This window comes from Elephantulus edwardii, unplaced genomic scaffold (assembly GCF_000299155.1).
Source record: "Elephantulus edwardii isolate Elephantulus edwardi_28Jun2011 unplaced genomic scaffold, EleEdw1.0 scaffold00076, whole genome shotgun sequence".
NCBI lineage: Eukaryota > Metazoa > Chordata > Mammalia > Macroscelidea > Macroscelididae > Elephantulus > Elephantulus edwardii.
Genome location: NW_006399826.1, coordinates 11,068,510 through 11,096,288, shown reverse-complemented (window position 1 = coordinate 11,096,288; position 27,779 = coordinate 11,068,510). Strand labels below are relative to the sequence as shown.

Here is a 27,779-nt window from a genome sequence, read left to right as displayed (position 1 = left end):
GGAAGAATCAGGTTTTGTTTCCATTCACAATTGTAATCTATTACTTTCCCAATTAGCCCCATAATCATGTATTCTGCCTTATGTGGCCACTGTAATAGGTTAATGAACTCAGGTATAGAGCTACAAGAAGCCTGAGAGGGACAGTCAGTGCCAGAAATGATGGAAGGAGGTGCTGGGAGGAATTGGCTTTGTGCTTCAGTTGCTCTAGGCGGGGCCTATCCTGCTATGTGGGGTTAATGATCCCACGCCAAGTGAAATGCTGTAAATCCCAAGTAAACCAGGACTGAAGCAGAGATACAGTGACAAAGGAGACAAAAAGAAGAGATATGAAAAATCAACAATCTGCAATAATAAGATAAAGATAAACATAAACAACCCAATTGCAAAATGGGCACAGGATATGAACAGACAGTTCACCAAGAAGACATTCCGATGGTGAACAAACACATGAAAAAATAATGTTCAAAATCCCTAGCTCTCAGAGATGCAAATCCAAATAACTATGAGATATGATCTCACCCCAGTAATAATACCAAAATTTAACAGAGGAGCAAGTAACAAATTTTGGTGAGGTTGTGGAGAGACTGGAACACTTATTCACTGTTGGTGGGAGTGTAAAATGATGCAACTGCTATGGAAGGCAGTATGGTGCTTTGTCAAAAAGTTGAAAATAGAAATACTATTTGACCCAACAATTCCACTACTGGGAATTTACCCTAAAGAAACCAGAACTGCCACCCAAGGAGATATATGCACATGTTTATTGCTGCTTTGTTCACAATAGCAAAGAGTTGAAAACTGCCCCAAGTGCCCATCAACTAACGAATGGATAGAGAAAATGTAGTATATTCACACAATGGAATAATGTTGTTGCTGTTATGTGCCATCGAGTCGTTTGCGGCCCTTGGGCCAAGAAAGACACCATCTATACAGGAGTTCTACAGGACACATCACCTTACTAAATTTAAGAGACCCCTAAGGGCAGGGACTACAGTGTAACTAATGGTTAACTCCACAATGAGGGATTTATCTTTCACTGCTCCACAAATTGCTGTCTGGCAGATACTCCTAAACATTCAGATTAAGACAGACTAGGAAGAAGGATTGGCCATCCACTTCTGAAATAGCAGGCCTCTGAAAACCCTATGTACAACACAACACACGTAGACGAACAGAAAGGGCAACCTAGGTAGAACTTTCAAGCATGGAATAATATGCAGCACTGAAAAACAAAGAACTCATGAAATATTATACAAAACGGGTGACCATAGAGGACATTATGCTGAGTGAAATATCTCAGTCACAGAAGGACAAATACTGTGTAATGTCACTATTATGGAACAGGACTGACATGGGGATTGAGGGAACAAAGAAAAGAAGGGACAAATAACGAACACGGCATTGAAACGGATGAGGGAGAAAATTGTATAAAAGGAATATATGATAAAAAAAAAAGGAATATATGATTAGGTATTATTGGCATGACAAAAGTCCAGAATAAGAGCTGCATAGTAAAGTGGTGGTGGTGGGGGGGGGGGAGCTGTATAATAATGAAAGAACTTTTTTCTCAAAGAAAAAAGTGATCTGGGGGGTGGGTGAGGGAGGGGACAGGGAGGAAAGGAGGAAAATGTGCAATAGTGAATGAATGGAAATCCAAGTTTTTATAAACTTTCATTAAATCTAAAAATAAAAATAACAATCTTTAAACAGAATAAGCAAGGACATACTCAGAAGGAGAGACACAATTACGCACAAGATTTACTTTCTAGCAGCTAAGCCAAATTTTAGGATACTCCCTCCCCCCTCCTTCTTGAGGAACCAAAAGCAAGGCGGACAGAGATGCCGCCAAAGGATAAAATAATGGAGCTAACGTCACTTTAAGTCAGTTAAAGATTTCACTATTTTGCTTACAGAAGTAGGAAGTCTGCCGGGGAGAAGGAAGAGAGCCCAGCGTGGAGCTTGGAGCCTCGTCTTGGAGACTGGTGGATTTATCTCTCTACCCCGATGCTGTCAAAGCACACAGCCCATTTGATGACAATGTCACATCACTGACTGGGAAGTCTACTTGCTTACCTAATCTTGTGCCACTGCTGCTTCCTCTTTGGTGGGATAGCAATCAGATAATTAGGAGGAAAGCAAGGACATTTATTCTTTCTTTGATAACTCACTGCTTATCAAAACAGGTATCAAATATACATAAACACTGTTTCCAGCATCATTTCTGAATAGGAGAGTGATGCTAAGGATGTTTAGACATTTATCTGGGCAACTCCTCTCGGGCTAGGGAATACATTTGCTGCAAGTCTCTATGCCAAGCAAGTTGACTTACCTTCGAAGGTGGAGAAATGCTGTGTAACACTGTTTACGAAATTCCTGGTACTGCTCGCTCTGGGTGCCCCCCATGCCTTCTACCATTTCTTTATTCAACTTCATTGGAGGAGGAAGAGGCTTCGGATCCCGACCCAATATATATCCAAAGTCTATATGGAAGAGTTTGCCTGGATGTTGACAAGAAATAAATTTGTTTCCATCAATATCTTAGAATAACAAATAGGAAGGGGTTATGCCATACAATAACCCTAAGTAGTGGCTATTCATAAGGAGTGTTCACCAATGATAATGTCTATTAAAATTCTTAATTCTCAAATACAAGGCATAAAAGAGGACTTCAGAGTTTATCATAATTCAGTCATTCAAATGTATTTATGCTATAAATCATTGTGGTAATATTAGCTTTAATTTTAAATCCAATTTTAGACCTCTAGAATCAAAGTCAATCAAAATCCAGACCACTTTCGTAGTTATGAGCAGAAATTAGTATTTTGCAGCAAATTTCTTACTTGAAATCTAAACTGAGTATCCATCATGTAGTGAAGACTATTATTGTTCTTGAAGCGTTTTTCAAAATAGCCCTTACTTTATTGTTATCAGAAAAACAAAACTAAACCCTGAATTTCAAATCATATTGTTGGCATCGTCAGAAGCATTTTCAACTTCTCAGTGTCACTCATTTGCTGCAAGTGAGAACTATTCACCCCTGCGACACCCATTAGGCGGAACTCCACAGCAGTAATCTAACGTCACAGAACAGATAGGTAAGTACGTGATGCTTTATCTTACACAGTGTTCTGCCAGAGAACAGTCAGAGCATCTGCGATTTACAAGTATTAAGATATGGGTTTGGATTGAATTGTAAGATCTCCACCAGAAAAATAAGCGTGGTAAGTTCTCCTCTTGTAACTGTGATTTTAATTCCATTTGGGAATGGGCTTTCTTCCTTATATTAATGAGAGCAGTAGTGTAGTGTCTGTCTTAAACAAATCACTGCTGAGATAGAAGAGTCAACAAAAGACAAGATGAGAAGATTCCATGTCACATGAAAGATTCCCCAGGTGAGGAAGCTCCATGGAGAGTGATCTTCTCTCCAGAGCTAACAGAGGAAGTTTTCTCTTGGGGTCAGGATCCTGAACTGAGATTTCCAGTCTTGCCAAAAGAACAGGTATGTCTTTGAAAAAGTGCAGTCAGAATGCTTCTTGGAGGCAAGGATGATAGTGTCATCTTACATATTCTGGGCAAGCGACTAGGAGAGGGTATTCCTTGGAGAGCGAGATCATGCTTGGAAAGGTGGAGGTTAGCAAGAGAGAGGAAGACCCTCAATGAGATAGAATGACCAGCGACTGTGACAATGGGCTTCAAGGGGGTCAGAGATGGTGAGGATGACCTTTCACGGGACAGGACAGGGTTCAGAGCTGCTGTTCAGAGAGATTCTGTGAGTCATAGTTGACAGCGCTTAACAACAATGACAAGCAATAAACTTCTATCTGGTGAAAAGTCACATGCTTGTGGTACGCGTGAGACTGTCATTGCTAGGCGCCTACAATTCATAGTGACTTTACAAGCAAATGATGGTACCTTGCCCTATGCTGTGCCAACTGTATGATCTCTGGCATGTGCAAGCTCATGGCCACGGTCACAGTGTCAATCTATTCCACGAAGGTTGTCCTCTCACCATTCCTCCACCTTTCCAAGCATGATATCTTGTCCCCAAGAGTGGTTCCTCCTGATAACATACCCAGAGTAGGTGAGATGAAGCTTCACCATTCCTACATTTAAGGCAAGATCCTTGTCTCAACAGGCAACATAATGATGGATGGAGACAAGAGTGAAGTTGTCAATGATTTTAGATCCACAATCATCACCCATGAAGCTGCAGTTAAGACATCAAAAGTTGTGTTGCACTGGGAAAATCTGTTGTCAAGGACTTCTTTAAAGAGTTAAAGAGTAAAGGTTTAGATTTAAAGACTAAAGAGCACCTGATCCAAGCCATGGTATTTTCCATTGTTTGGATGCATGTGAAAATTGTTGTTGAACAGGGCAGAACAAAGAACTGAAGTCCTTTAACTGTGTTGTTATAGAAGACTACAGGGTATCTCATGGACGTTCTCCCAATGAGCGGCATCTGGATTCAAACTCCGTGCCTTTGGATGGGCAACACAACTCCTTACCACCAGAGCACTACCTTGTTGTTGTTGTTTTATACTGTCAGTCGACTATGACTCATAGGGAGTCTATGAACAATGGCCCCTGACCTTGACCTATCTGAGCTAACCTCGCCTGCACTGACACACCTAACCCCATTGCCACAGTCACTGTGCCACTCATCTCACAGAGGGCCTTCTTCTCTTGTGCTGGCCTTCTACCTTTCCAAGCATGATGTCCTCCAAGCACCAGCCCGTCCTGACAATGTACTCAAAGTGTGTGAGATGGAGTTTCAAAATCCTTGCCAAGGAGCAACCTGGTTTCACCCTTTCCAGGCCAGCCCTATTTGTTCTCTTAGCAGTCCATAGTATGTTCAAATTCTTTTCTAGCACCACAATTCAATGGCACAGATTGTTCTGTCATCCTTAGTCATTCTCTAGCACAAAAATGCACAGCAAGCAATTAAGAAGACCATGGCTGGGGTCGGTCATACCTTAGTCTTGCTATTCTACTCTTCAAGAGGTATAAAGATTTCTACTCTGTTAAGTTCTATCTAGTAAACTACAATACATAAAGATGAAAAGGTCAAACACACTATCAGGATTTTGCATGATTGTATATAATTATTTAAATGGGTTTCCCCTGAATACAATTTCTAGTGATATTTATTGCTTAATCAAAAGATCAGACTGATCAACCTCTGATGACAAAGCTGCCACCATTAATAAATCTTGGTACCCTCGTATCAAATGGTGTCAGTCAGTAGACCTGGTTTACTTAGAGAACTCCATATTTTAGAAAGAAAGGACAAGCCATTTTCCCTTCTCCTTTTATAAAGGCATTATTAGAATTCCAATACTGGTTATGTCTCATTGCCGACAAATGAGAGTATTTCTATCATTCTTATAAGAAAATTCCCCAAAGAATATGATTATTGTTTAATCATAAGGCATAAAAGATTCAACACTGAACAATGACATAAGTATTATGCTTTGCAAGTTCAAAGAATCATTTATTTTAAAAAGAAGATAGCAGTATTTTAAGAATTTCTTCTTATAACAAAAGGAATGATTTCTGTAAATCACATTAATAAAGGTTTAAAAATGTATTTCATGGAAGTTAAAAATATTAAGAATTTCAGAGAGCTTATTCTTACTCAAATATATTCACCTTAAACAGTCAAGAGCTAAAAGTGTACATAAAACAAATGAACTCTGTTGACAGTAATTACCTTCTCTTAAAACACAGTGAGTAAGAAGTGCTAATTAAATGTTCCAATTATTTGAATAAGTGACATGGAGCTATTTTGAACTATAGTTCAAGACAATTGAATTTCTTGTAGTTAAGTGAATAAAACTACTAAAAGTAATAATGTTTAATAGTAAGGCTTTTTGTTTCCATAATAATTAAAAATTACTAATATCAAAATTGCATATTCATTTCACATTTCATGCCTCTTCCTTTCCTTCTACCTGACATACACTATTCCCTAAAATCCAATTTGTTTTATTTTTAGTTCACTCAATTTTCAACTGTAAACACTCTTTTACCACTCTAATGTATGTTGATTTCCCTACACCAACTAATCATTTGTCCACAAAATGACTTTTTTCTTTCAATCTACCTGTTGCCCTATTACAAAGCCTAGAAACAAGAAAGGTAGTGAACAAATACTTGTTGGGTTTCCTTAAGATTTTTGACAAAAGAAAAATTGATGCCTTTGAACTGTGGTGTTGGAGAAGAGAGCGGACTATCCCAAGAGCTGCAAAAAGAACAAACAAATACATCTTGGAGAAGGTGCAACTAGAGTGCTTCTTGGAGGCAAAGATGAGGAAGCTTCATCTCACATGCTTTAGGCAAATTGCTAGGAGAGGCTACTCCTTGGAGAGGGACACTATGCTCGGGAAGGCAGAGGGTCAGTGAAGGAGAGGAAGACCTTCAACCAGGTAGAGTGACACAGTGACAGCAGTAATGATCTTGAGGGTGAGGATGGCACAGGTTAGGACGGAGTTCTGATGTGCCGTTCACAGGGTCACTAAGAATCATACTCAACTTGACGGCACCTAACAACAAAATCATAGCTTTACTATGAAAAACGCTCGCTTGAAAGTGTAGCATCAATTGTGCCATCACTTACTAAGCCGCTATAACCTTGGCTGGCATTAGAGCTATTTTCACTTCGTGTTAAAAAATAGTGATAATGTAAAATTTTTCAATACATTTTTGAGCAACAGAGAACTACAAGACATACATAAACAAAAATGGGACAGAGAGTATGACCTGATGAGGCAGTTATACTATGTCCTTATAAATAGATCCCTCTGAGTCAGAATCAATAACACTGGGTTATTTTGAAGTCTATATAACCTGCACAATTAAAAAGTTTTACAGACGCTTTCATTTACTTTTATCCAAGTTCTCAAATTAAAAAAAAACACACATAAATATATAAAAACAAATCCAGTTCTGCCAAGTCTGTTCCAACTCACAACGAAGTTTTTGGGCACAGCAGGCCCCCAGACAGGGTTTCCAAGGCTGTCAATCTTTACAGGCCACTACATCTTTTTCCTGCAGTGACAGGTGAGTTTGAGCAGTGACTGGCGAGTCTGAATTGCTGACTTTTCAGTTAGGTGCTGTGTTGGAGAAGAGTACTACCTATATCCTGAACTGTCAAAACATATATATCTTGGAGACGGTGCTGCCAGGGCGCGCCTGTGTTTCCTCAGAGGGAAGAATGAGGAAATTGCATCTCGCACACTTTGGGCATGTTGTGAGAAGAGGTCAGTCCCTGGAGAAGGATGGCAGGCTTGGCAAAGTAGAGGGCAAGAAAAGAGAGAAAGGCCCCTGACGAGATGGGCTGACACCGACGCTGGGGCAACAGGCTTGAGTATAGCAGGTCTGGTGAGGGTGGTGTTGCATCAGCCTGACCAACTTCTGACAACAAACCTGTCACCATCAGTAAATTCTGGCATGCTAATATCACATGGCATCAGTCAGCAGACCTGGGTTAAGCGAATTACATATTTTGGGAAGGAAACATAACCCCACTTTTCCATCTTGGAAAACCAGTGCTGTTCATGGGTCACTGCTTGCAAATGAGACCAGTGCTTAATTGTAACATCTAACAATGATATAAGTGTTATGCTTTGTATGTTCAAAGAGTCATGTATTTTTTAAAAAGAGGATAGTAGTGTTTTAAAAATGTCTTTAATTTTGTGCCAACAAGCATCCCCTTGCCTACAGAATTCTTTATTAGCATATAAGTGATTAAGGATCACCCACTCTATGTTTACTTCAAGAAAACAATGCTTTAATTGACTACGTGAAAACAGAGACAAAGCGCCAGACTTTTACATTTATGGTAGATTTAGAGCGCCCTCTGCTGTACCTGCTGAGGAAATGTCAACAAAGCTTGTTCACTCACTTTGCTGTTGATAAAAAACAACCAACTCACGGCTGACTTTCCAGAGGGTTTCCAGGGCTGTGATCACCAGGGAGGAGACTGAACATCTTTTTCCACAAAGCAGCTGGTGGATCTGAACTGTCTGTCTTTGGGTTTGCAATACAGCTCCTTCCCCATTAGGCCACCAGCACTCCGTTCAACAAAGCTAAGTTCTCTAAATGGTTAAACGAGTTTGGCTCCTAACTGAAGCGACAGAGGTCTGAGCCCATCAGCTGCTCCCCAGGAGAATGAGGTGTGTGAGAGTCGTCTTCCACAAAGACTTACAACCTTGGGAACTGTATGGGCAGGTCCTCTGTGCGCTGCAGGCCTGCTAAGCCTCAGAACTGAGGAAACTATAGCCGACTTGGCCAGCCAACCCTCCAAATTCTGGGAAAGCGGTAACTGTGACTCCTATGTTGTCACCATCCTTGAATAGATTTCTTAAATTCCCCAAATGCCATGAAGCATTTTCCTTTACACAGTTTGTTTTTATTTGGCTTTCCTTTTTTTTTAAGTGAAGGTTTACAAGAGATTGGTTTCATTCACTCACACATTCACGCACACTCTGTTTCATCTAAATTTACAGAGTAGAAGAACACATGGCCTTTGAGAGTGTGGGCAGTTACATGACGTATCACATATGGTAAGGAGTTGTGCTGTCAAAGGCAGGGGGTTTGAATCTACCAGCTGCTCTGTAGGAGAAAGATGGGTGATCTCTTCATCTGAAAACCTGCTAACACCCGTGAGACCCTTCTGACTTGATGGTACACAACAACAACATGCTAAGGTAATGGACTAGAAATATCCAATGGAATGATATTTGAGGTATTTTTAACTAAAAGCAGTACTATTGTCTGCAATTTAGTCTACAAATTGTCATGATTATATGAAGTATTTACAACATATAACGAAAATCACAGTCGTCAATGCTGATTTATGGAAACCCTCTGCTACTTTCCAAAGCTGTAAATCTTTAAGGAGACTACCCATCTTTCTACCACAGAGTGGCTAGTCTTATATTTGAATTAGCAAATAATGAACATAGTGTGTTGTTGTTGTTATGTGCTGTCGAGTCGTTTGCGACTCATAGCGACCCTATGTACAACAGCCCTAAATCCTGCTCTATCCTGTGCCAATCGCATTGCCTCTGACACACCCATTCCGATTACCCCAGTCACTGAATCGATCCATCTCATTGAGGGTCTTCCCCTCCTGCACTGTCCCTCTACTCTACCCAGCATGATGTCCCTCTCCAAAGACCTGTCTCTCCTTGCAACATGTCCAAAGTATGTCAGACGAAGCCCCAGAATCTTTGCCTCCAAGGAGTAGCCTGGTTTAACCCTCTCTAGGATTAATCTGTCTGTTTTCTTGGCAGTCCATGGTACACTCAATACTCTTCTCCAGCACCACAGCTCAAAGGCGTCAATTCTCCTTCTATCCTCCCTAGTCATTGTCCAGCTCTCTGATGCATAACAAGTGATTGCAAAGACCATGGCCTGTATCAGGGCGCACCTTCATCTCCAAAGAGACACCGCTGCTCTTGAGTACTTTAGAGAGGTCCCTAACAGCAGACTTTCCCATCGCAATACGTTTTTTGATTTCCTGGCTGCTGGTGCCAAGAGTGTTGACTGTGGAGCCGAGCAAACTGAAGCTGTGGACAATCTCAATCTCAATACTACATAATGTAGTATATCATAATGAATCTAACTTGAAGATGTTTTGTTATATTGGCAATCAGTGAAAGATGACTAAAAATATATCTTTTAAAATGAATCACAAACTTTTAAAAGTTGAAGGACGCATTATACCTTCCACTTGTCTTGACACATTCTTTCTGTATATGATCTAATTATGTTCAAACTTAATCTGAAAATAGAAAACACTGTACTAGTCAGGAAGACTTAAAATACTAATTTTATAATCTAGTTAGGTGAAATAATTAAGAATAGTTAAGAAAAGGCACAAGATAAGATGTAAGGGGGGGAATTATGTCTCTTAACAAGCAAGCAGCAATTTTAACAAAAGCTGTGTTAAAGGCAACTTTGGAGCGCCCTCTAGTGGAAAGCAAAGCAAGAAACTTCACGTTTTAGCAATTTCATTCCATTTTCCTAAAACAAGTAGCTGTGTCTCAGCTATAAAATTACATGAAGTGGACTCTTCTTTCCCAAGCTTCCTCTTATATACTCCCATCAACATAACAGAGACACGGGAGAGTTGTACTCTAGTCCCAAGAGAGAAAGATCTGCTATATTACTAATTTCCCAAAGAGATGAGTAGAATCAATGATTACTGGATTACAGATGTAACATAATATACTCGAGTATTCCACTGTTGATGGGACCGTTCATCATCGATAACTCAGAACAACTCTTCCAGTATAAGTTTTAAAATGATCAAAATACAGAACAAATGAAATCATGCTGCTAACTCAAGTTTATGGTAAAACACTCCATAAAAAAGAAATAAAAGGAACACAGGGGAACTTCTTCCAAAATAGTATTTTCTCCACACATTTTTAAGACACTTCTGTAAAGTCAGCAAATTAGTCAAGAATCTCCCTCCATGACAATCTAACTATATTATTCGAGTCCTGGTTATTAAATGGATTCATGGCCTTGATATAGAATACACAAATTAATCAGGCTACTATGCTAACAATTAGACTACACATAATTTAGTGTGTTAAGTTCTCTATACCAATTTGGGGACATGCTAATGAAAACAGAAAATGGCTTTACCTAAAGACCACTTTAAAGAGTAACTTGAAAATTTTCCTTTTTTAAAAAAATTTTATTTTAATGAAAGTTTAAAGACTTTGGATTTCTAGTCATTCACTGTTGCACTTTTCTCCCTACCCATCCCTCGCCCCCATTCACTTTTCTTTTTGAAAATTAAAAGAAAAAATTCTTTCATTGTTATTCAATCCCTCCTCCCAAGTCCACTTCACTATGCTATCTTCGTTCTGGACTCCTGTGAAAATCTATTCTGTAGAAGGTGGAAGAAATTGAATTCTTTAGACCAGAAAAGAGTACACAGAAGATCAGAAATATTTATTTTATCATTCATTCAACAATTAATTCTTTAACACTTTAGTAAGGCACTGTTCAGGTTCTGGTGGTATGGTGGCAAGCTGGATAGGTTAAGAGCCCCATTCTTATAGAATTTCTTGATGCAAGTGGTGTTAACAATGACTTAATAAAAAGACTCAAGAGATCAAAGACTGTTGTCTGTTCTGTTCACTTCATATTATTATCCTTCAGAACAGTATCAAGCACACAGGTACTGAATATTTACTGTATTATGTAAAAAGATAAATTCAGTTGATGAGAAGGTATACAAAAACAAGACAGTAATAAGTAGAAAGTAATTGAGAGAGGTATTATGGAGATTATTTTTTTTTTTTCAAACTAGAGCAGAAAGGACTTCTCAAAGCAGCCATCAACAGAATTTAGACTTGATAATAAAAATCAGCCTTGTAAGGACCATAAAGAACTTCCCAAGACATTTAAAGAAAAAGACCACAAGACTTAGAGGTAGAATACTGGTGGCAATAAGTGGGGAATGGGAAATACTTTTGCAACTGACCAGGTGCTGGAGAAGAGTACTGAACATATCATGGACTGCCAAGAGAACAGGTCTGTCCTAGAAAAGGTGAAACCAGCCGGCTCGTGGGAGAAAAGAATTCTGAAGCTCCATCTCATATACTTTGGGTACGCTGCCGAGAAGGGCAATCCTTGAAGAAAGCGTACATGGAAGGGAAGAGGGTCAGCACAGGAGAGGAAGGCCCTGGATGAGAAGGACTGACACACTGACTGTGGCAGTGGGGCAGGTGTGTCAGAGACAGGCTGGCTCGGGCAAGGGAAGGTTCAGAGCCATTGTTCACTGGGTTGCTATGAGTGGTAGTTGACTCGATAGCACATGACAACAACAGTAACATGATTGTTAAACTAATGAAAAGGATTGGAGTAGAGACAGATGGTTGTAAGCCATGGGACCAAAGACTTAACAGAAGCAGAGGAAGGAAAATGAGTAGTCCAGGGAAATCCAAGAAGCAAAGCAAATAATGAAAGACAGGAAATAGAGTGAGTTAGGTGTAGTTCGAAAAGAGAAGGAAGGTTCTAACATTCGAACGAGATGTGTACAGTAAGAGAAAGGACAGCTTGCATACATTATAGGGTTTCCAGGAAAGGAGACATTTCGACTACAAAACCAGGAAGTCTGTCTACAGATTACTATTGAAGAGATTCTTCTATGTAGGGATAGGAATGCAACCCAGATGTCCTTCAAAGATACCATTTTAAAAAGACCTTTAAGACTCTCTGATTTATCTTTACAACTTATGTCGACCACAAATAGATTCCAGGGGAGAAACTGTTGGCAAATAAAACGTTTCTCTCGCAATCATTTTTTCTGTTACCTGTTTTTGTCAGCAGAAGGTTATCCAGGTGGCGATCTCCAACTCCAAGTATGTATGTAATCACACAGTAGCCAGCTGCACGGCACAAAAGCAAAAAAGATTCATGAAAAATACATGTGGAGAACGTTATATATTCCTCTGCATATAAAAGCAGTGGACAGTAATTCCATTTCCATTTGCTTACCACTGTTTATGATTTATCACCTAAATTCTCAAATTAAATTTGTTGCAGGACTCTTATAAGCAGGTCTGTTCTAGAATACGTAATTTGCAAAATACGTAATTTTACAGACTTGGTAAAGGCTGTTCACAGAAGAAAAACAATAAATTTATTAACACATACTAAATTTGATATTCCAAAAGGGAGAGCAGGTTCAGTATGCGGAGAACCGAGTACACGGAATTCTATAGTATGTGCTCCACTTTGAAATCTCTGTGATATTCAAATACTTGCCAATGGTACAATACCACTGCTGATAATTTTGCTCAGTAAGAAAGATGAAATCTACCTGGCAGCTAAGTAAAAGGCTGGAGGCTAGAGTTTACTCAAAGGCATGAAAGAAAAGGCTGGTGATCTGCATCCCCAAAAGTCAGCCACGGAAAACCCTGTAGGACACAATTTTACACTGAGATGGAGCTCTCGTGGTTTAGTGGTAGAGAACTGGGCTGCCAACTCCAGGGTACAGGGTTCGGTTCCACCAGCTGCTCTGTGGCACAAAGAAAGGGCAACCTCCTCCCATGCAATTTTCTGCCCCTGAAAATCTTGTAAAGGGTCAGATATGAGTGGGTTCCAACTCAGAAGATGAAACAAAACAGTAACACCGAAACACAGGAGGCCTCTCCAAGGAAAAAATTTGCTCTATCAATGCAGTGTTTGTTACTGGAATTTTGAAAGACAAGTAAAGAGAAACAAGTAATTGTTTTACAATATGCAAATTATCACAAGGAATCAAGTACTGGGAATAAAGTGTGGTAGATTAAAGATGGTCAGCAATTCCTTGGCACATTTAGAGGGCGGGCTCTATGTAGTCTTCCCTTAAATTTGGGCAAGCTCTTTGACTTAAAGAATACAACAGATACGACCAGCTTCACAGCACAGGTCTTCAAGAGAAGTGCCTACTTCTTAACTCTTAGAATACTAGTTCTAAGACCCTCGCCACTAAGAAGCCCAAGCCACTGAAAGGCCACGTTTGTGTATGCCAATCAACAGATAAACTCAAGAGGAAAACAGTATAAGCTTCCAGTCATTTGAGGGATTTGTATCTCAGACATCAAGCTTAAGTGAGATGTCAGATGGCATGTGATTTTCTCAAGAGCACAAAAAGAGACTTGAGTGTCTAAATTAAAGAAAGAAAAAAAGGAGACAAGAACAGAACAGGGGAGGAGGATAAAAGAACAAAACCGTTTTTCCCCTCAAATCTTCTGTGGTATAAGAGATTGATTAGACGGCACCTAACAACAATAACAACACAGAGAGAGCTACATTGGCTAGTGGACAGAAAGTGATGCTACCAAGCCCAAGGTGGGTGATTTTAATCTGTGGCCCTCAAGCCTGGTTTTAATTGTCTTTGGTCAAACATTCTTCTATATGGTATAGCCGTGGCCTGTCCACTGCTGTACAGAGGTAACTTGTGGTTGCTGTGATGTTAAACACTGTGACACTGGTGTGCCAAATGTGATAACAGTTACCCATGGCGGACAGTGTTTGGTAGCACTGCCCAATTCAAACAAGCTTGGAAGCAGGAGTGGCATCCACTTCCGAAATGGTGGTTGCTATGAGCTGTCTATGTCTTGACGGTACTTAACAACCACCGCCACCACCACCCAGCTTTGATTAAATGTTAAAGGGTATAATATACCATGTATCATGCATTACTCAGGAATTAACTTTCCAGTGAATTCCTTACTCAACCTGCTCTTAAATTCTAGTTATGAATGCCCACATTTTAAGAAAATAAAAAAATCATCCTCAAGAATATAGGCTCCATGAGGACAGACAAATGGTGGCGAATATACGTTAAGACGGCTGCTACTTATTTTTCTCAAAAAGGACACAAAAACCAACACACAATATGACACAAGGCAATGCGCACTGTCATCTTCATCTGTGGCATCATTACTGTTGAGATTTATCCTACTTAAACACCACAGAAATCCACTGTCATCAAGTCCACTTCAATATCTAGTAACTACACAGGATGGAGACTTGACCTACAGGGCTGTCACGGCTGTAAAACGTTATGAAAGCAAAGTGCTAAAGCTTTGCCTTGTGAAGCAGATGATGAGTTCAAACAATGCCTGAATTAGCAGCTCAGTGCTTAATCACTGTGCCACCAGGGCTCCTTTAAGTAACTGTCGGAGGGAGTATCAAGGAGACTATTAACAGCTTCCAGGACAGGTATATTTCAAGTCAGAAGCTGTGCTGCAAGCTCGAAGGCACGCAGTTCGCTGCTCTGTGGGAGAAGGATGGGCCATCTCCGCCCATGTGATTAACTGCCTCTGAAAACCTGCTGGAGGGTCAGCTCTGGGTCAGTTCCAACTTGACAGCACACAACAACAACAACAACAGGAGTCCAGGTGGCACTGTCTACAGTGTGCTGTGCTGCAAACCCAAAGGGCACGCCTCTCCATGGGTTCCGTTCCACCAGCTGCTCCTCAGGAGAAAAATGGGCAATTCCCATTATAGTGACAGCCTCCGAAACATACTGGAGGGTTGTCAGGACAGAACCGACTTGATGGCAGTGAGTGTGAGGTTTCATGAAATCAAAGCAATTCACGACTTCTTTTATCAACACTGTCTTGTTCTTTTTCTAGACATCGAATAAGGAAGACTAAAGAACTGACACATTTGCATTGTGATGTTGGTAGACTACTGATTACATGGAAGATTGTAAGAAGGACAGACTTATCTGTTTCAGAGGAAGTACAATGAGAAGTCTTGCCGTCTGCTCTGTAGAAGTGCAGATGGCAAGACTCTGTCACATTTACTCTGGACACACTATCAGGAAGGATCAAATGCTGGAGAGGGACATATCCAGTAAAAAGGAGAGGGTCCAGTAAAAACAGGAGATGGGCTGACAGTGTGGCCGCATCAATGGGCTCAAGCAGAGCAACACTGTGGGCACCAAGCAAGACCAGCATTGCTGCGAGTCGGTAGAGACTCAACATGAAGTAACAGCGCAACGTTCTTCTAATGCAAATCCACTTTCCATCAGGTTTCTGAAGGCCGCGAATCTCCATGGGTGGACTCAAACTGTTGACTGTTTGTGTAGCAGGCCAACATATTTTGGTCAAATTGATCAATCTTAACATACTCCAAGTGTGTATAAATGTGGAAACACCAAGATGGATTGCTTTCCTTTATTTAACCATATCAATGGAGAGAAAGAGCGTGAAAAACGTACCACAGCTTTTAACGTAGGTGTCCATAACCTCAGAGCTTATCCCGTTAGGGCCATTCTCACTCGGAGCATGTTTTCTAAAAAAGTTCTGAAAGGACATTAGTGACATGGTCATTACACCTCAATGCAAATCAGACATTCTGAAATGTAAATAGTGACAAATAATGCTCTACTTTAAAATGCGGTCGATAAATTCTAAAAAATTAGATTTTAGCAAGTCTGTTCTTAAGGAAACAATCTTATTCCTACTCTTATAAACCACAGAGATAAAATATACGCTGCTATTTGTATTCCACATTCTATAGGGAAAGCATGGAATAAAAGTGAATGTTTAGTAGTTTACATCATTGGTCTCTTTATTTTGCCATACCCTTAAAAGTGATCATGAGCTGTTTTTCTGTGTATCCACAGCTTTATTGACCTATTATTCAAATATCACATATTACCCTGAAAGCTCTCTGAACTCTGATAAATGTCGATGGTCGTCGAGGGGTTTCAGCCTTTTGTTCACAGAATCGATATGAGTCGTGCCCGACTCAAAGGCAATCAACAACAACCACCACCACCCTGAAAGCTAATATGAGTTTTTAAAATTACCGTTTAAGGGCAGGCATTGAAACACTGTTTCTGTTAATAAGTTAAATAAAATTAATTGTAAATTCTCAAAACAATTACAATCCAAGTAGTAATAATTGCCAGAAACCAGAGGAAATGAATAAATAAGTTATTATAGGACGTGCTGGCTGAACAAGAGGATTATAAGGGGATAATAAATGCAGGAGAGAAGACAGCTGGGAGATGTAGATGCACATGTATTAACAGAATTTCTGTTAACTGTTAGTTCAGATGATAAGAAAAAGAATGGAGGAGGGAAGGATGGCTTAAAACTAACAACAACAACAAAATATTTTCATTTCTAAAAATGGAATTTGTATACAACGAATGTATATTTAGAAACTGAATAAATCTTTAAAACAAAAATGCGTACCTGAATGCTTCCTTCTGTGTCTAGGACTTCGGCAACAGGAACGGACTGGATAAACTGCATGAAGCCTACAAATAAACACAGGCAACACATTAAGCACAGCTACTGGTTACTCAACAACAAAGGTTTAGACATCTGAACTACCTGGAAAGGAACACTAAATAAAATATTACACTTATTTTGCCATTTATGCCATAATAACTATAAGAAAATTTTTTTAAATTAATCTCAATGAACATGTACAGAGATTTTGATTTCCATTCATTCATTGTTGCACTTTTCTCAGCCCCCCCCCCCAAGTTCACTCTTCTCTTTGAAAAGTAAAAGAAAAATTGGTATACAATCCCCCCGTACCTCCCCACCCCCATTTGATGTATACTCCACTCTGCAACCTTCATTCCGGACTCTTATGATAATCATAATGAAAATATTTTTTTAAAGTAAGCCAGCTTCATCTGCTTATTTATTCTAAATGAACTTTTATTATTGTACACGTTGTTGTTGGTAAGTGCCATGAAGTCAGCTTCAATTTGTAGCAACCCCATGAACCACAGATCAAAACCATAATGGAATGGATTGAAAACTTATGGTGCATTCACACAATGGAATACTATGCAGCATGCAGAAGCAATGATTCTCTAAATTACGACCTAACTTGGGAGGGCCTGGAGAGCATAACGCTAAGTGGATAAACTCAGTGTCATGAGGATAAATACTACATAAGACCATTATTGTAGAACGAGTACAAGGATACAAGGCAGGGAGGGGCGGGCAGATGGGTGAGGATGGGGGTGGGGGTTAATCATAGGTCACACAATTTGATGGGTAGAGGGAGAGGTGGATAAAGGAAAGGAGAAAGATCCAGACACCATAAGTAAACCAGTATAAAATAAAAATTTTATAAGAAACAGACAAAAAATAAAACAAAAACCCTCAGAACTGGACCAAAAAGTATAATAAACAGAGAAGAGATTCAAGTTAAAAGAACAAAACAAAACACCAAAACACACACAAAAAAAACCCAAAACAACAGCAGCAACAACAACAAAAAAGCCCCTCAATCCCCTTACACTATCCTGCAGCATTCACCAAATCTCCACCACACTCAGCCCATTGAAGGTCTATTTTATCAAGCCTCTATCTTTCTCAGCAAAGTATTTTTCCAAGGACTGGTGCTTCCTGACAACACACCCAAAGTATGTATGAGACAGTTTCACCATCATTGCCTATAATGAGCACTTTAGTTACACTTTCTCCAAAACACATTTATTTGTTTTTTTGCCAGTTCATAGAATGATCAAAGCTCTCTTCCAACACCACAAATGAAGGGCATCAATCCTTCTTTGGTCTTCCTTATTCTCTGTCCAACTTTTTCATGTATATGAAGCAACCGAAAATACCATAGCTTGGGTCAAGCACACATTAACATCTTTGGCTCTTTAGCACTTAAAAGGTTCAGGACAGCAGATTTTCCTTATGTGATATACCTTTTGATTTCCCGATTGCTGTTACCATGAGTGCTGATTGCGGATTTAAGTAAAGTGAAATCCTTGACAACTTCAGTCTTTTCTCCACCAGGATGTTACCCATTGGTCAAGTTATGAGAATTTTTGCTTTGCTGTCATTGAGATATAATCCATACTGAAGGCTAAAAAGTTTTTTGATCTTCCTTAGTAGGTGCTTTATGTTTCATTACTTTCTAGAAGCAAGGCTGTGTCATCTGTATAATGTAGGCTATTGATGAGTCTTACTCTAACCATATTCTTATTCACACAGTCCAGGTTTTCAAATGAAGATTACCATGAAGAAAAAGTTTTTTAATTGCAATCCATTTGAATGCAAAGAAACACATGAAAAATATATTACCTTTCTTTCTAAAGAGTCTTGTTAGTTATTTCAAGAGTTAATAGCATGAAAAAACGAAATGTACAATTGATCTTCAATGCTTGAAATAAAGCTCAAACTTCAACACTGTTAATGTTAAATTTCCAATTAAGAAAGAAAATATGCTCACAGGACAATAAAATAAATGATAATCTGAAATATACTTACCATGTTTAGTACTAGTAGCTAATACTTTATAGGGTGTCAATTTCAAATCCAGATTTTCTTTCCGTAACAGCTTCCAATCAAAAGATAAAACATAAAAGATTGTTACTAAATAGCTTTGCAGACACACAGCCCAGAAGTTTAATATAACAGATTTTTAGGAAATAAACCTAAAGAACCACAGAACTCAGAAAAAAGATGAACTCAGTTTCATCTCAACACTGACCACAGAAACGATTCAGAAACACAAAAGCTAAGTAAATCTGATCAAGGTCAAGACCAATGAGCTTTCTAAGACTATACACAAATGTACTTTTTCCTCATCACATAATATATGTGTTATAAATTTTATACGCGCGTGTGTGTGTGTGTGTGTGTGTGTGTGTGTGTATTTTAAAAAGTTTCCCCACCAATATAAAGCTTTGGTCACCTTATCCATGAGTGAAATTATCTGAAGAATGAGTTGATCCTGACGTAAATCATCTCCATGCTTAAATATAACTGGATATTTGCCTCCGTCTTCTGTCTTAAAGAACAGCTGTGCAGGCATTAGGGCACTCTGGGGAAATAAAAACAAAAATTGTGAACATAAATTAAGAAAGGTTTCCAATATCAAAAAGGAAATTGATATAAAGGAAAACAAGCAGATAAACTTAGGTGGGCAGAAAGATACTTTGGGGGACAATGGTTAGAACAATGAACTAACAAATGGTCAAAAGATTATCTAGGTGTGTGTGTGTGTGTGTGTGTGTGTGTGTTTAAAGTTCTGTAGTCAAAGAGTAATGGATATGATTCCAGGCTCTGCCGGGAACTAGCTGGGTGATCCTTGTCTCTAAAATGAAAATAACACCTCATCTGCAAGAGTTCCTGACATGATCAAAACCACTGGGGATCCAGGGTCTGATACGAAGCTTGATACAAAGCAGGCACTCAACATAGACTTGTCATTTCTGTTTCTTATAAAACAAAAATACAAAAAACAGTAGAGTATGAGAATTTTCCATTTAAGAAATCAGGAGCCTGTGGTTGTAATGACAAGTGAGCATGATTACTGCACCACCTTGGGACTCCAATTCCTCATTTGTAAAACAGAAGAGCTTTCAAACACCTCTATCTTTTCTTCTGAAAAAGCTGTTAATGATGTTTCTTCCAAAATTTTCCCCCATTGATGAAACCTCTGATTTAGTTTAGATACATATTTAAATTAACAACAACAACAAAAAAGAGAAATAAAATTCTCTTAGGGAGGAACAATCAAATAAAGCCTCACACAGGATACTAGGTACACTGAAACCACTACTTTGAAAAAAGGTTGGAAAACTGTTCTCTAAGTGATAACCAGTGACCAAAAATTGTATATGAAAGAAACCTGGTGACATGTCAAGACAAATAAAAGAAAATAAAGCAGGTCATGTAAGATAAAAGCCCAAACAGTATCCAATAGAGAGAAATGGACATGTAATGGCAAGAGAAAAATGTTGGTGATGGAAGGCACACAGTGGTTTACTGTAAAAATCTTCCTGCTGTATTATATGTTTGAAAACTTTTCCTATAAAAATGCTGAGCCAAAAAGTATCATAAATGCTTCAAAAAAAAATACATTTAGAGCTCATAAACTCCAGGGGACTGAAATTCTACACTTAAATATATCTTCATTTTATCCTTTACCACTTCAGGTAAAAAATTTATTCCATAAATTACCCTGCACTTTAGTCCACATAAACTCATTCTGAATAACTGGAAGTGAGCGTCCTAAAGACAAATGGTGGGCAGAAGAAATTTTGTAGTGATTTCCCTTTAGGAAGTGCAATAAGTCATCTGAGCTAACAACATTTGCATAACTAGCACAGATCCCGTACCTTAAGGGGCCCACTCCCCATAAAGATCTAGCTCTGGCATTCAAATTAAGGTCTACAACAGAACTCTTTTTATACCTGATTTTTAAGAATCTATACAGCTGAACATATCTCAATTCCATAATTTACACATATTATGTATGATTCAGTGACTCCGACTACATTGCCCTGGACAGTTTTGATCTTTCTTTTCTGAAGTGTTCCTGCCCGAAAGGTTCCTATCTATTCTTTTGAATTGCTGTTGTCAATTTGATCCTTTATAGAGAGATGCCTGAAAGAGTACAATGCTCAAGGCAAATATTTTTTTTACATATTAAGCTAATCTAACTGCCTGGTTTTAAGAATATTTAATGAAATGCTTCTGGTTTAAAGTTTAATGACGGTCTCAAAATTTACTTTGATGGAGTTGGTTCTGACTCCCAGCTGACCCTCCTAGCAGTATCTGAGGTGGTAAATCACATGGGAGGAGAATGCCCACTCTTCTCCCATGGAGCTGCTGGACCCCAACGCCCCGAGAAGTGCAGCCTTGGGGTTAGCAGTGCTAACCTCTCACTGCAGCCTCCGTGGGTCCTGAAAGTTGTAATGTCTACAAAGAGTTAAAATACTGTTCTGCTGTTTTCTTCATTTTGACCAGTATTCACCTACAGAATACTTAATCAAACCGTTCAGTAACAGCTAATGGTCAGCACCCAGTTCCTCTTATGGCAAAAGGGGTAGTTTTCAAGAGGCAGTTAGTCCCACATTCCATTTCCTCCCCCAATCCTTAATTCTCCTTCCTATGTTATTCAAGGTACATAAAGCCCAACTGTCATGCCTTAGATGGCCATCTGCAAGTCTGTAAGACTCCAGGCACCACACAACAAACTGCAGGACAGAACAAAAGCACTAAACTAACTGTTATGTCCCTTTAAACTATGACCCTAAACCTGTAAAGAAACCAAAATCGATGAGATGTTTTGTTGTACACAATAGCCTCTTTGTTACTGTTCTTGTGAATACACCTATCACAAACTTTTGTCAAATCCTTTTATTTGCCTCTATCTGATACCTAATGACAGGGAGCATCTTTTCATGTGTTCAGCGACGACTTAACATCCTTTCTCTTTGGTAAACCATCTATTTAGCCCTTTCTTTATATTCTGAGTGAATGATTTCATTTGGGGCATGTATATGAGTGTGCGTGCACACACTTGTGTGTGTGAGAGATTGTTTTATACATGTTACTTAAATAAGTGTTTTCCAAAGATAAACTTCTAGTTCTTGGAAGGAGGAGTGGCATCCACTTCCATAATAGCTTGCCTCCGGAAACCCTATGAACCTGGAGGATGAAAGGCACCCAAGCGTTGAGGACTCTCCTTTGCAGGGTCGCTATGAGTTGCCTGCGACTTGACGGCACTTAACAACAACAATAACAACAACAACAACAACGACATACTTCTAGTTGGTATCTTACCTTGCCCTTTTTGGAGGAAGCATTTTGATGAACACAATTTTTAATTTTATGAGATCTCATATCCTTATTTTATCTTTTGTGGTTCATGCTTTTGAAGTGATAAAAGGATAAAATTCATTGTCAAAAACTAGGCCTGACAGTATTGTCCTGCGTTTACTTCTAAGAATTTAAGAGTTTCAGTTTTCACATTTAGGTCTTCAATCAGTTTTGTAAAGAGGTAATACATTTTAAGTCTAAGGGGCTTGTAAAGGGACAGCAGGGAACCATGGATCCCTCTTCAAGTGTAAAATCCAACATTTTTTACCAGGTGCAAAAAGGATCCAGGACCACAAATGAGTAAGACCCACCAATTAAGGAGAAAAGGGGTCCAAAATATCTTTAAAAAAATAGCATTACGTATATTTTTTTTATCTAAGTTTAGAAGTATGTCACAAAATTTATTTTCAAATTATTGTTGTTATGTGTCCTAGTTATTGTATCAATCCATCTCACTGGGGGTCTTCCTCTCCTGCGCTGTCCCTCAACCCTTCCAAGCATGATGTTCTTCTCCAAGGACTGGTCCCTCCTGGCCAAGTGCCCAAAGTATATGAGAAGGAGCTTCAAAATCCTAGCCTCCAAGGAGAAACTTGGTTTCACCCTCTCCAAGACACACCGATTTGTTTTCTTAAATATACTTTGGGGGGAAAGGGCAAAATTAATACTTTACCACACTGCTGTTGATTATTCTTTAAAGAAAACGAAGACCAGGAGTCAGTTTTGTGTTAGGCACTCAGCAGCTAATCAAAAGATCAGTGGCTTGGCCTCGCCAGCCACTCTGCTCCACAGCAGAAAGATGCATTTATCTGTTTTCATAAAGACTGTTGTTACGTGCTATGGAGTCGATGACTACTCATGACGACCTATAAACAACAGCCCTGTACCCGTCTGTACCCTGAGCTGAACTTACTGTCTCTGACACACTAGCCCTCGTTGCCAAAATCACTGTCAATCCTTCTCATCCAAGGTCTTTCTCTCCTGTACTGGCCCTCTACCCTTCCAAGCATGACGTCCTTCTCCAAAAACTGGCCCCTCCTGACAGCATGTCCAGAGTATGTAAGACAGAGTTTGAAAATGTTTGCCTCCAAGGAGCAATCTGATTTCACCCTTTCCAGGACAGACCTGTTTATCCTCTTGGCAGTCAATGGTATGTTCTAAACTTTTCTTCAGCACCACAACTCAAAGGCATCGATTCTTCTTCTGTCAACCTTATTCACTGTCCAGCTCTCAGATGCATAGGAAGCCACTACAAAGGCCATGACCTGGATTACACACATCTTAGTTTCTAGATTGACACTGCTGTTCTTTAATACTCTGGAGAGGTCCCTGGCAACAGCAAATAGACTTTCATAAAGCAACTCATCTTTTGATTTCCTGACTGCTGATATCAAGAGTGTTGACTGTGGATCCAACCAAGATAAAATTGTTAGCAACCTCAATCTCTTCTTCATCTGTCATGATGCTGCCAATTGGCCTGGTGGTGACAACCTTTGTGTTCTTGACGCCAAGATGCAATCCATATTGAAGCCTGTAGTCCTTAACCTCCTGCAGCAAATACTTTAAGTCCTCCTCAGTTACAGTGAGCAAGGTTGCGTCACCTGCATAACACAGGTTGTTGATAACATAACACAGGTTGTTGATAAGTCTTCTTCCAATCCTGATGTCACATCCTTCTTCATAAAGTTCAACCTCCTAAATGATCTTTTCTGCATACAGATTAAAAAGATATGTAGAAAGGATACATTCTTGATCAACTCCTTTGTTGAGTTTGAATCAGGCAGTGTTCCCTTGCTCTGTCTGAACAGCTTCCTGGTCTAGGTCTAGATTTTGCATAGGGACAATCAATTGTTCTGGGATCCCTGTTCTTCTCAATGTTAGCTACAATTTGTTATGACCCACATTGTCAAATCCCTTTGCGTACTTAATAAAACAGAAAGAAACATCCTTCTGGTACTTTCTACTTTCAGCCAAGATCCATCTGACATTGGCAATGATATTTCTAGTGTCACAGCCTCTTCTAAACCCAGACTGTATTTTAAGCAGTTCTCTGTCAATGTACTATATTAGCCTTGCAAAGCCTATGGGGCAGTTTTCCTCTGTTCTACAGGCTAAATATGCATCAGTATCATTTCAATAGTAATCCATTTAGATTTTCTGGTCTGGTTCTACCAGAAAGTCCAACTGTTACACATGCTTCATATATTTTTTTTCTATTTCATCCCTCAGAAGACTGAAAGAATGAACTAAAATACATTTGCAATGCATATTCTACTGTAGTATTTTTCCAATTACAGACTGTACTCTATTAAGGACTTTTCTATGCTTTAGGGAAATCTCTCTTTACTATTATTATATTATACATGTGTTTTGTAACTTTTTTGATAAATGGGACAAAGCAGATTTCTTTCCCTCCCGCAAAGGTTTTCCTTTTTTAAAAAATTATTTCCCTTGGGGAAAAGCTCCATATTGGTAGGTAAATGGAATGTAGGGAGTTAAGTGAGTGATTTCAATTTGCCACGTTAACCTGAATTTGACAGTCTATTCTTTAGCTGTTAGAGGTTTCATTCTAAGTGAAGTAATTTTTCTTTTATTTTCCTCCAATAATTTGTTTTCATGATTGGAGTGTTTTTTACTATCAAGAGATCAGATACCTTTCAATTAATGAACGTTGAAATCAGTAAAAAAAAAATCACAAGTAACATTTAAACACGAAAGCAACAGAATAATATTTGACAGTAGTTTATAAATGTAGTAAGATTACATAGTGTCCATGAAACTTGTTTCATGTCTGCATGTTTGACCAAAATCAGGGGGCTTTAACAAAAACACCTCATTAAAAAATTTAACTTGAATTACATATATTTTAAAGTACAGTAATTGTTTTTCTATGACTTGTTCTTAAAAATATTCAAATATGACTTACGCTCTTCCACCGCAAGCCTCACAATGCCTGAAGCACGGGTCCTGCAGAGCTGTGAGGCATATAATCAGCATAGTGATCTGCGATCACCAACAATAATAATGCTCAGTCCTTTTAGCCCTGGAGCTTGATTAGAGAAACAAGGTGGCTGCCACCACTGTATAAACCAAACTCCAAAGCCATCGCTGGCGAGTGGATTCCAACCTACAGCAGCGCCCTCCCCACCCGCCAGGGGATCTCCAACGCTGTCAATCTTTATGGGAGAAGAGCGTCCATTGCACAGAGCACCTGGTAGATTCAACCTGCTGACCTTTTGGTTACAATGCAATATGAAATGCATTGCATCACCAGTAACCCTTATCAGCTGCACTGTCCTTGCTGTGTGTCTTCAAGTCTAAATCAAGCTACTGCCAATCCTCCAGTGAGTTTTCTGAGGCAGTAAATTACTTGGGAGGAGACTACCCATCCTCCCCCCACGCCGCAACTGATGGATTTGAACTACATGCCTTTAGAACTGCAGTGCAGCTTCTTATCACTAGGTCTTCATGGCCAGCTAAAAGAAAATCTGGAGGGAATGCATTTAAGGACTAAAGTAAACTGCTACTTGGAAATACAAGAAAAATTCTTACAGCAACAGACATTGAAATGAAAAGTATCAAAAGGCTAAGTGAAACTTCTAACAATCTAAACTGTACGTTAACTGTACGTTACTATTAACGTTATGGAGTGCTGGCACCTAGTTCATAGGGAGCTACAGTGCCAACCACATGGAAGGCAATTTGATCTATCAGCTGCTTCTCAGAAGACAGCGATTTCCTCCTGTGAATTTATAGCCCCTGAGAAACTGCTAGGAGGTCAGCTGTGAATCAGGGGGTACTGAGTTGTTTTTTTTAATTGAATGCATAATTATCATTAAAAAACGCCTTGTAAGAAAACACACACACACACACACACACACACACTCTCCAAGTGTGACTAGTTAACAGAGAGTTCAAAGAATTAAAGATTAAAAGCAGTGATGGAATGGTAACATGAGAATATCCTAAGATCAAAACACACCGAAGGAGGCACCTTTTTATCTAATATTAATGTGTAAAATAAATTTAAAAAATGCCTGCACTGTATTACTTTTCCAAAGTATTGTTCCTGTTCCAGCTTAGGCTCCAATCATGTGTCACAAGGATCTATCACCATTACCTTAAATAATGTAGCGGTTTCTGGGATTATTCCTCTAATTTTCACTTGGGGTTCTAAAGGCAACGGAATAAGTTCCACATCTGACAGATTCATCTTCTCCTTGTCTCCCAGCAGTGCCTGCAGTCTCTCATTCTAGAACACGTAAGAAAGGATTAATTAAGTTAGAGCAGTACTTTATAAACTCCATCAGATAGACGTAAAAACTGACTCTATTAACTTTAAAATGTCTGCAGAGCATCATAAAAACACATGCAAAGTAACGAGAGCGAGAGAAAGAGAGCGAGCACTTATCAGAAGACTCAGAACAGCAGCCGCGTGCTTTGAAATGCGCAATGCTTCACTCAGAAACCAGAAACCAGGCTTTCTCAGAAAGCACCAGGAATTAAATTTTTCTTGGTAGAGCAGGGGCGGGAGGGGGGATATATCAGAAATATATTTAACTTGGACTTGAATATTCAGTTTTTCTTTTCAAAGGATTTGTAAAGACATAGAGAAACTGTCATTTCCTTTAAAGCTTTATTTTGCATGATGCATATGAAGCATCAATTTTACTATGCCGTTCTGCTACATGTTCTGAGTTTCTCCCAGTTTACACATATAAACCTAGAACATGTATTGTACCTTAGGGTGACTCTGATCAAACTTTTTGAGCTGAGTGCTAGAGAAGAGAACTGAATATACCATGGACTTCTAAGAGAACAAATAGGTTTGTCCTAGAAAAGGTGAAACCAGGCTGCTCTTTGGAGGCAAGGATTCTGAGGCTCCATCTGCCATTCTTTGGACATGTTGCAAGGAGGGACCTGTCCTTGGAGAGGGACGTCATGCTTGGGTGAGTGGAGGGACAGCTCAGGAGAGGAAGACCCTCGATGAGATGGGTTTACTCAGTGACTGGGGTAATAGAGCAGGTTTCAGAACTGTTGTACATAGGAGCACTATGAGTTGCAAACAACTCAACAGCATATAACAACAACAATAATATCACCATCTGATCATGTATATAGTACATGAAGCCAAGATTTCAGAAAAATAACAAAAAAAATTCTTTGTCATTTAATAACATTTAAAGAAGGTCAAAGAAAGAAAGGAAGAAGCTCAATGAGAGGGACTAACACGCACTAACTGCAATAGCAGCAAAGAAGATTTTGAGGACAGATGGTGAAGAACTGAAGAATGTTTAGTTGTATTGTATACTATGGGTCAGAACTGACTAGATAGTACCTGAAGAACATGTTCTACAAAAACCACTTCTTTTTACTGATCAAGGAGCGCTGCACTATTCTTCAAAGGGAAAAGCTGGCTTCTCAACCCTAGCAGGATAAGGCATTTGAACTGCAGCAATGATTTTATATATATATACACACACACATATATTACATATAAACAAATGATATATATATACACATATATATATACATACACATATACACACACACACACACACACACAAGATTATTTATATCACTTTAGTTGCATTATAAGAATTTCATAATATAAGTATCAATCAAAAACAAAACACCCTGTAACCAAAGCTCAAAGTTTCATAT

General features: G+C 39.1%; 1 protein-coding gene across 1 annotated transcript in view; it reads right to left on the bottom strand.

Moving 5' to 3' along the window:
* The window catches only part of PIK3C3 (phosphatidylinositol 3-kinase, catalytic subunit type 3), a 119,418-nt gene that overhangs the window by 11,486 nt on the left and 80,153 nt on the right, over window positions 1–27,779 (bottom strand). The window contains exons 16-22 of the mRNA XM_006889233.1: window positions 26,236–26,367; window positions 19,204–19,332; window positions 18,777–18,846; window positions 16,728–16,792; window positions 15,743–15,827; window positions 12,339–12,413; window positions 2,330–2,498 (exon numbers count right to left, since the gene is read on the bottom strand). Coding sequence (XP_006889295.1) covers window positions 2,330–2,498; window positions 12,339–12,413; window positions 15,743–15,827; window positions 16,728–16,792; window positions 18,777–18,846; window positions 19,204–19,332; window positions 26,236–26,367 — 725 coding nt within the window. The remainder of the gene's footprint in view (window positions 1–2,329; window positions 2,499–12,338; window positions 12,414–15,742; window positions 15,828–16,727; window positions 16,793–18,776; window positions 18,847–19,203; window positions 19,333–26,235; window positions 26,368–27,779) is intronic.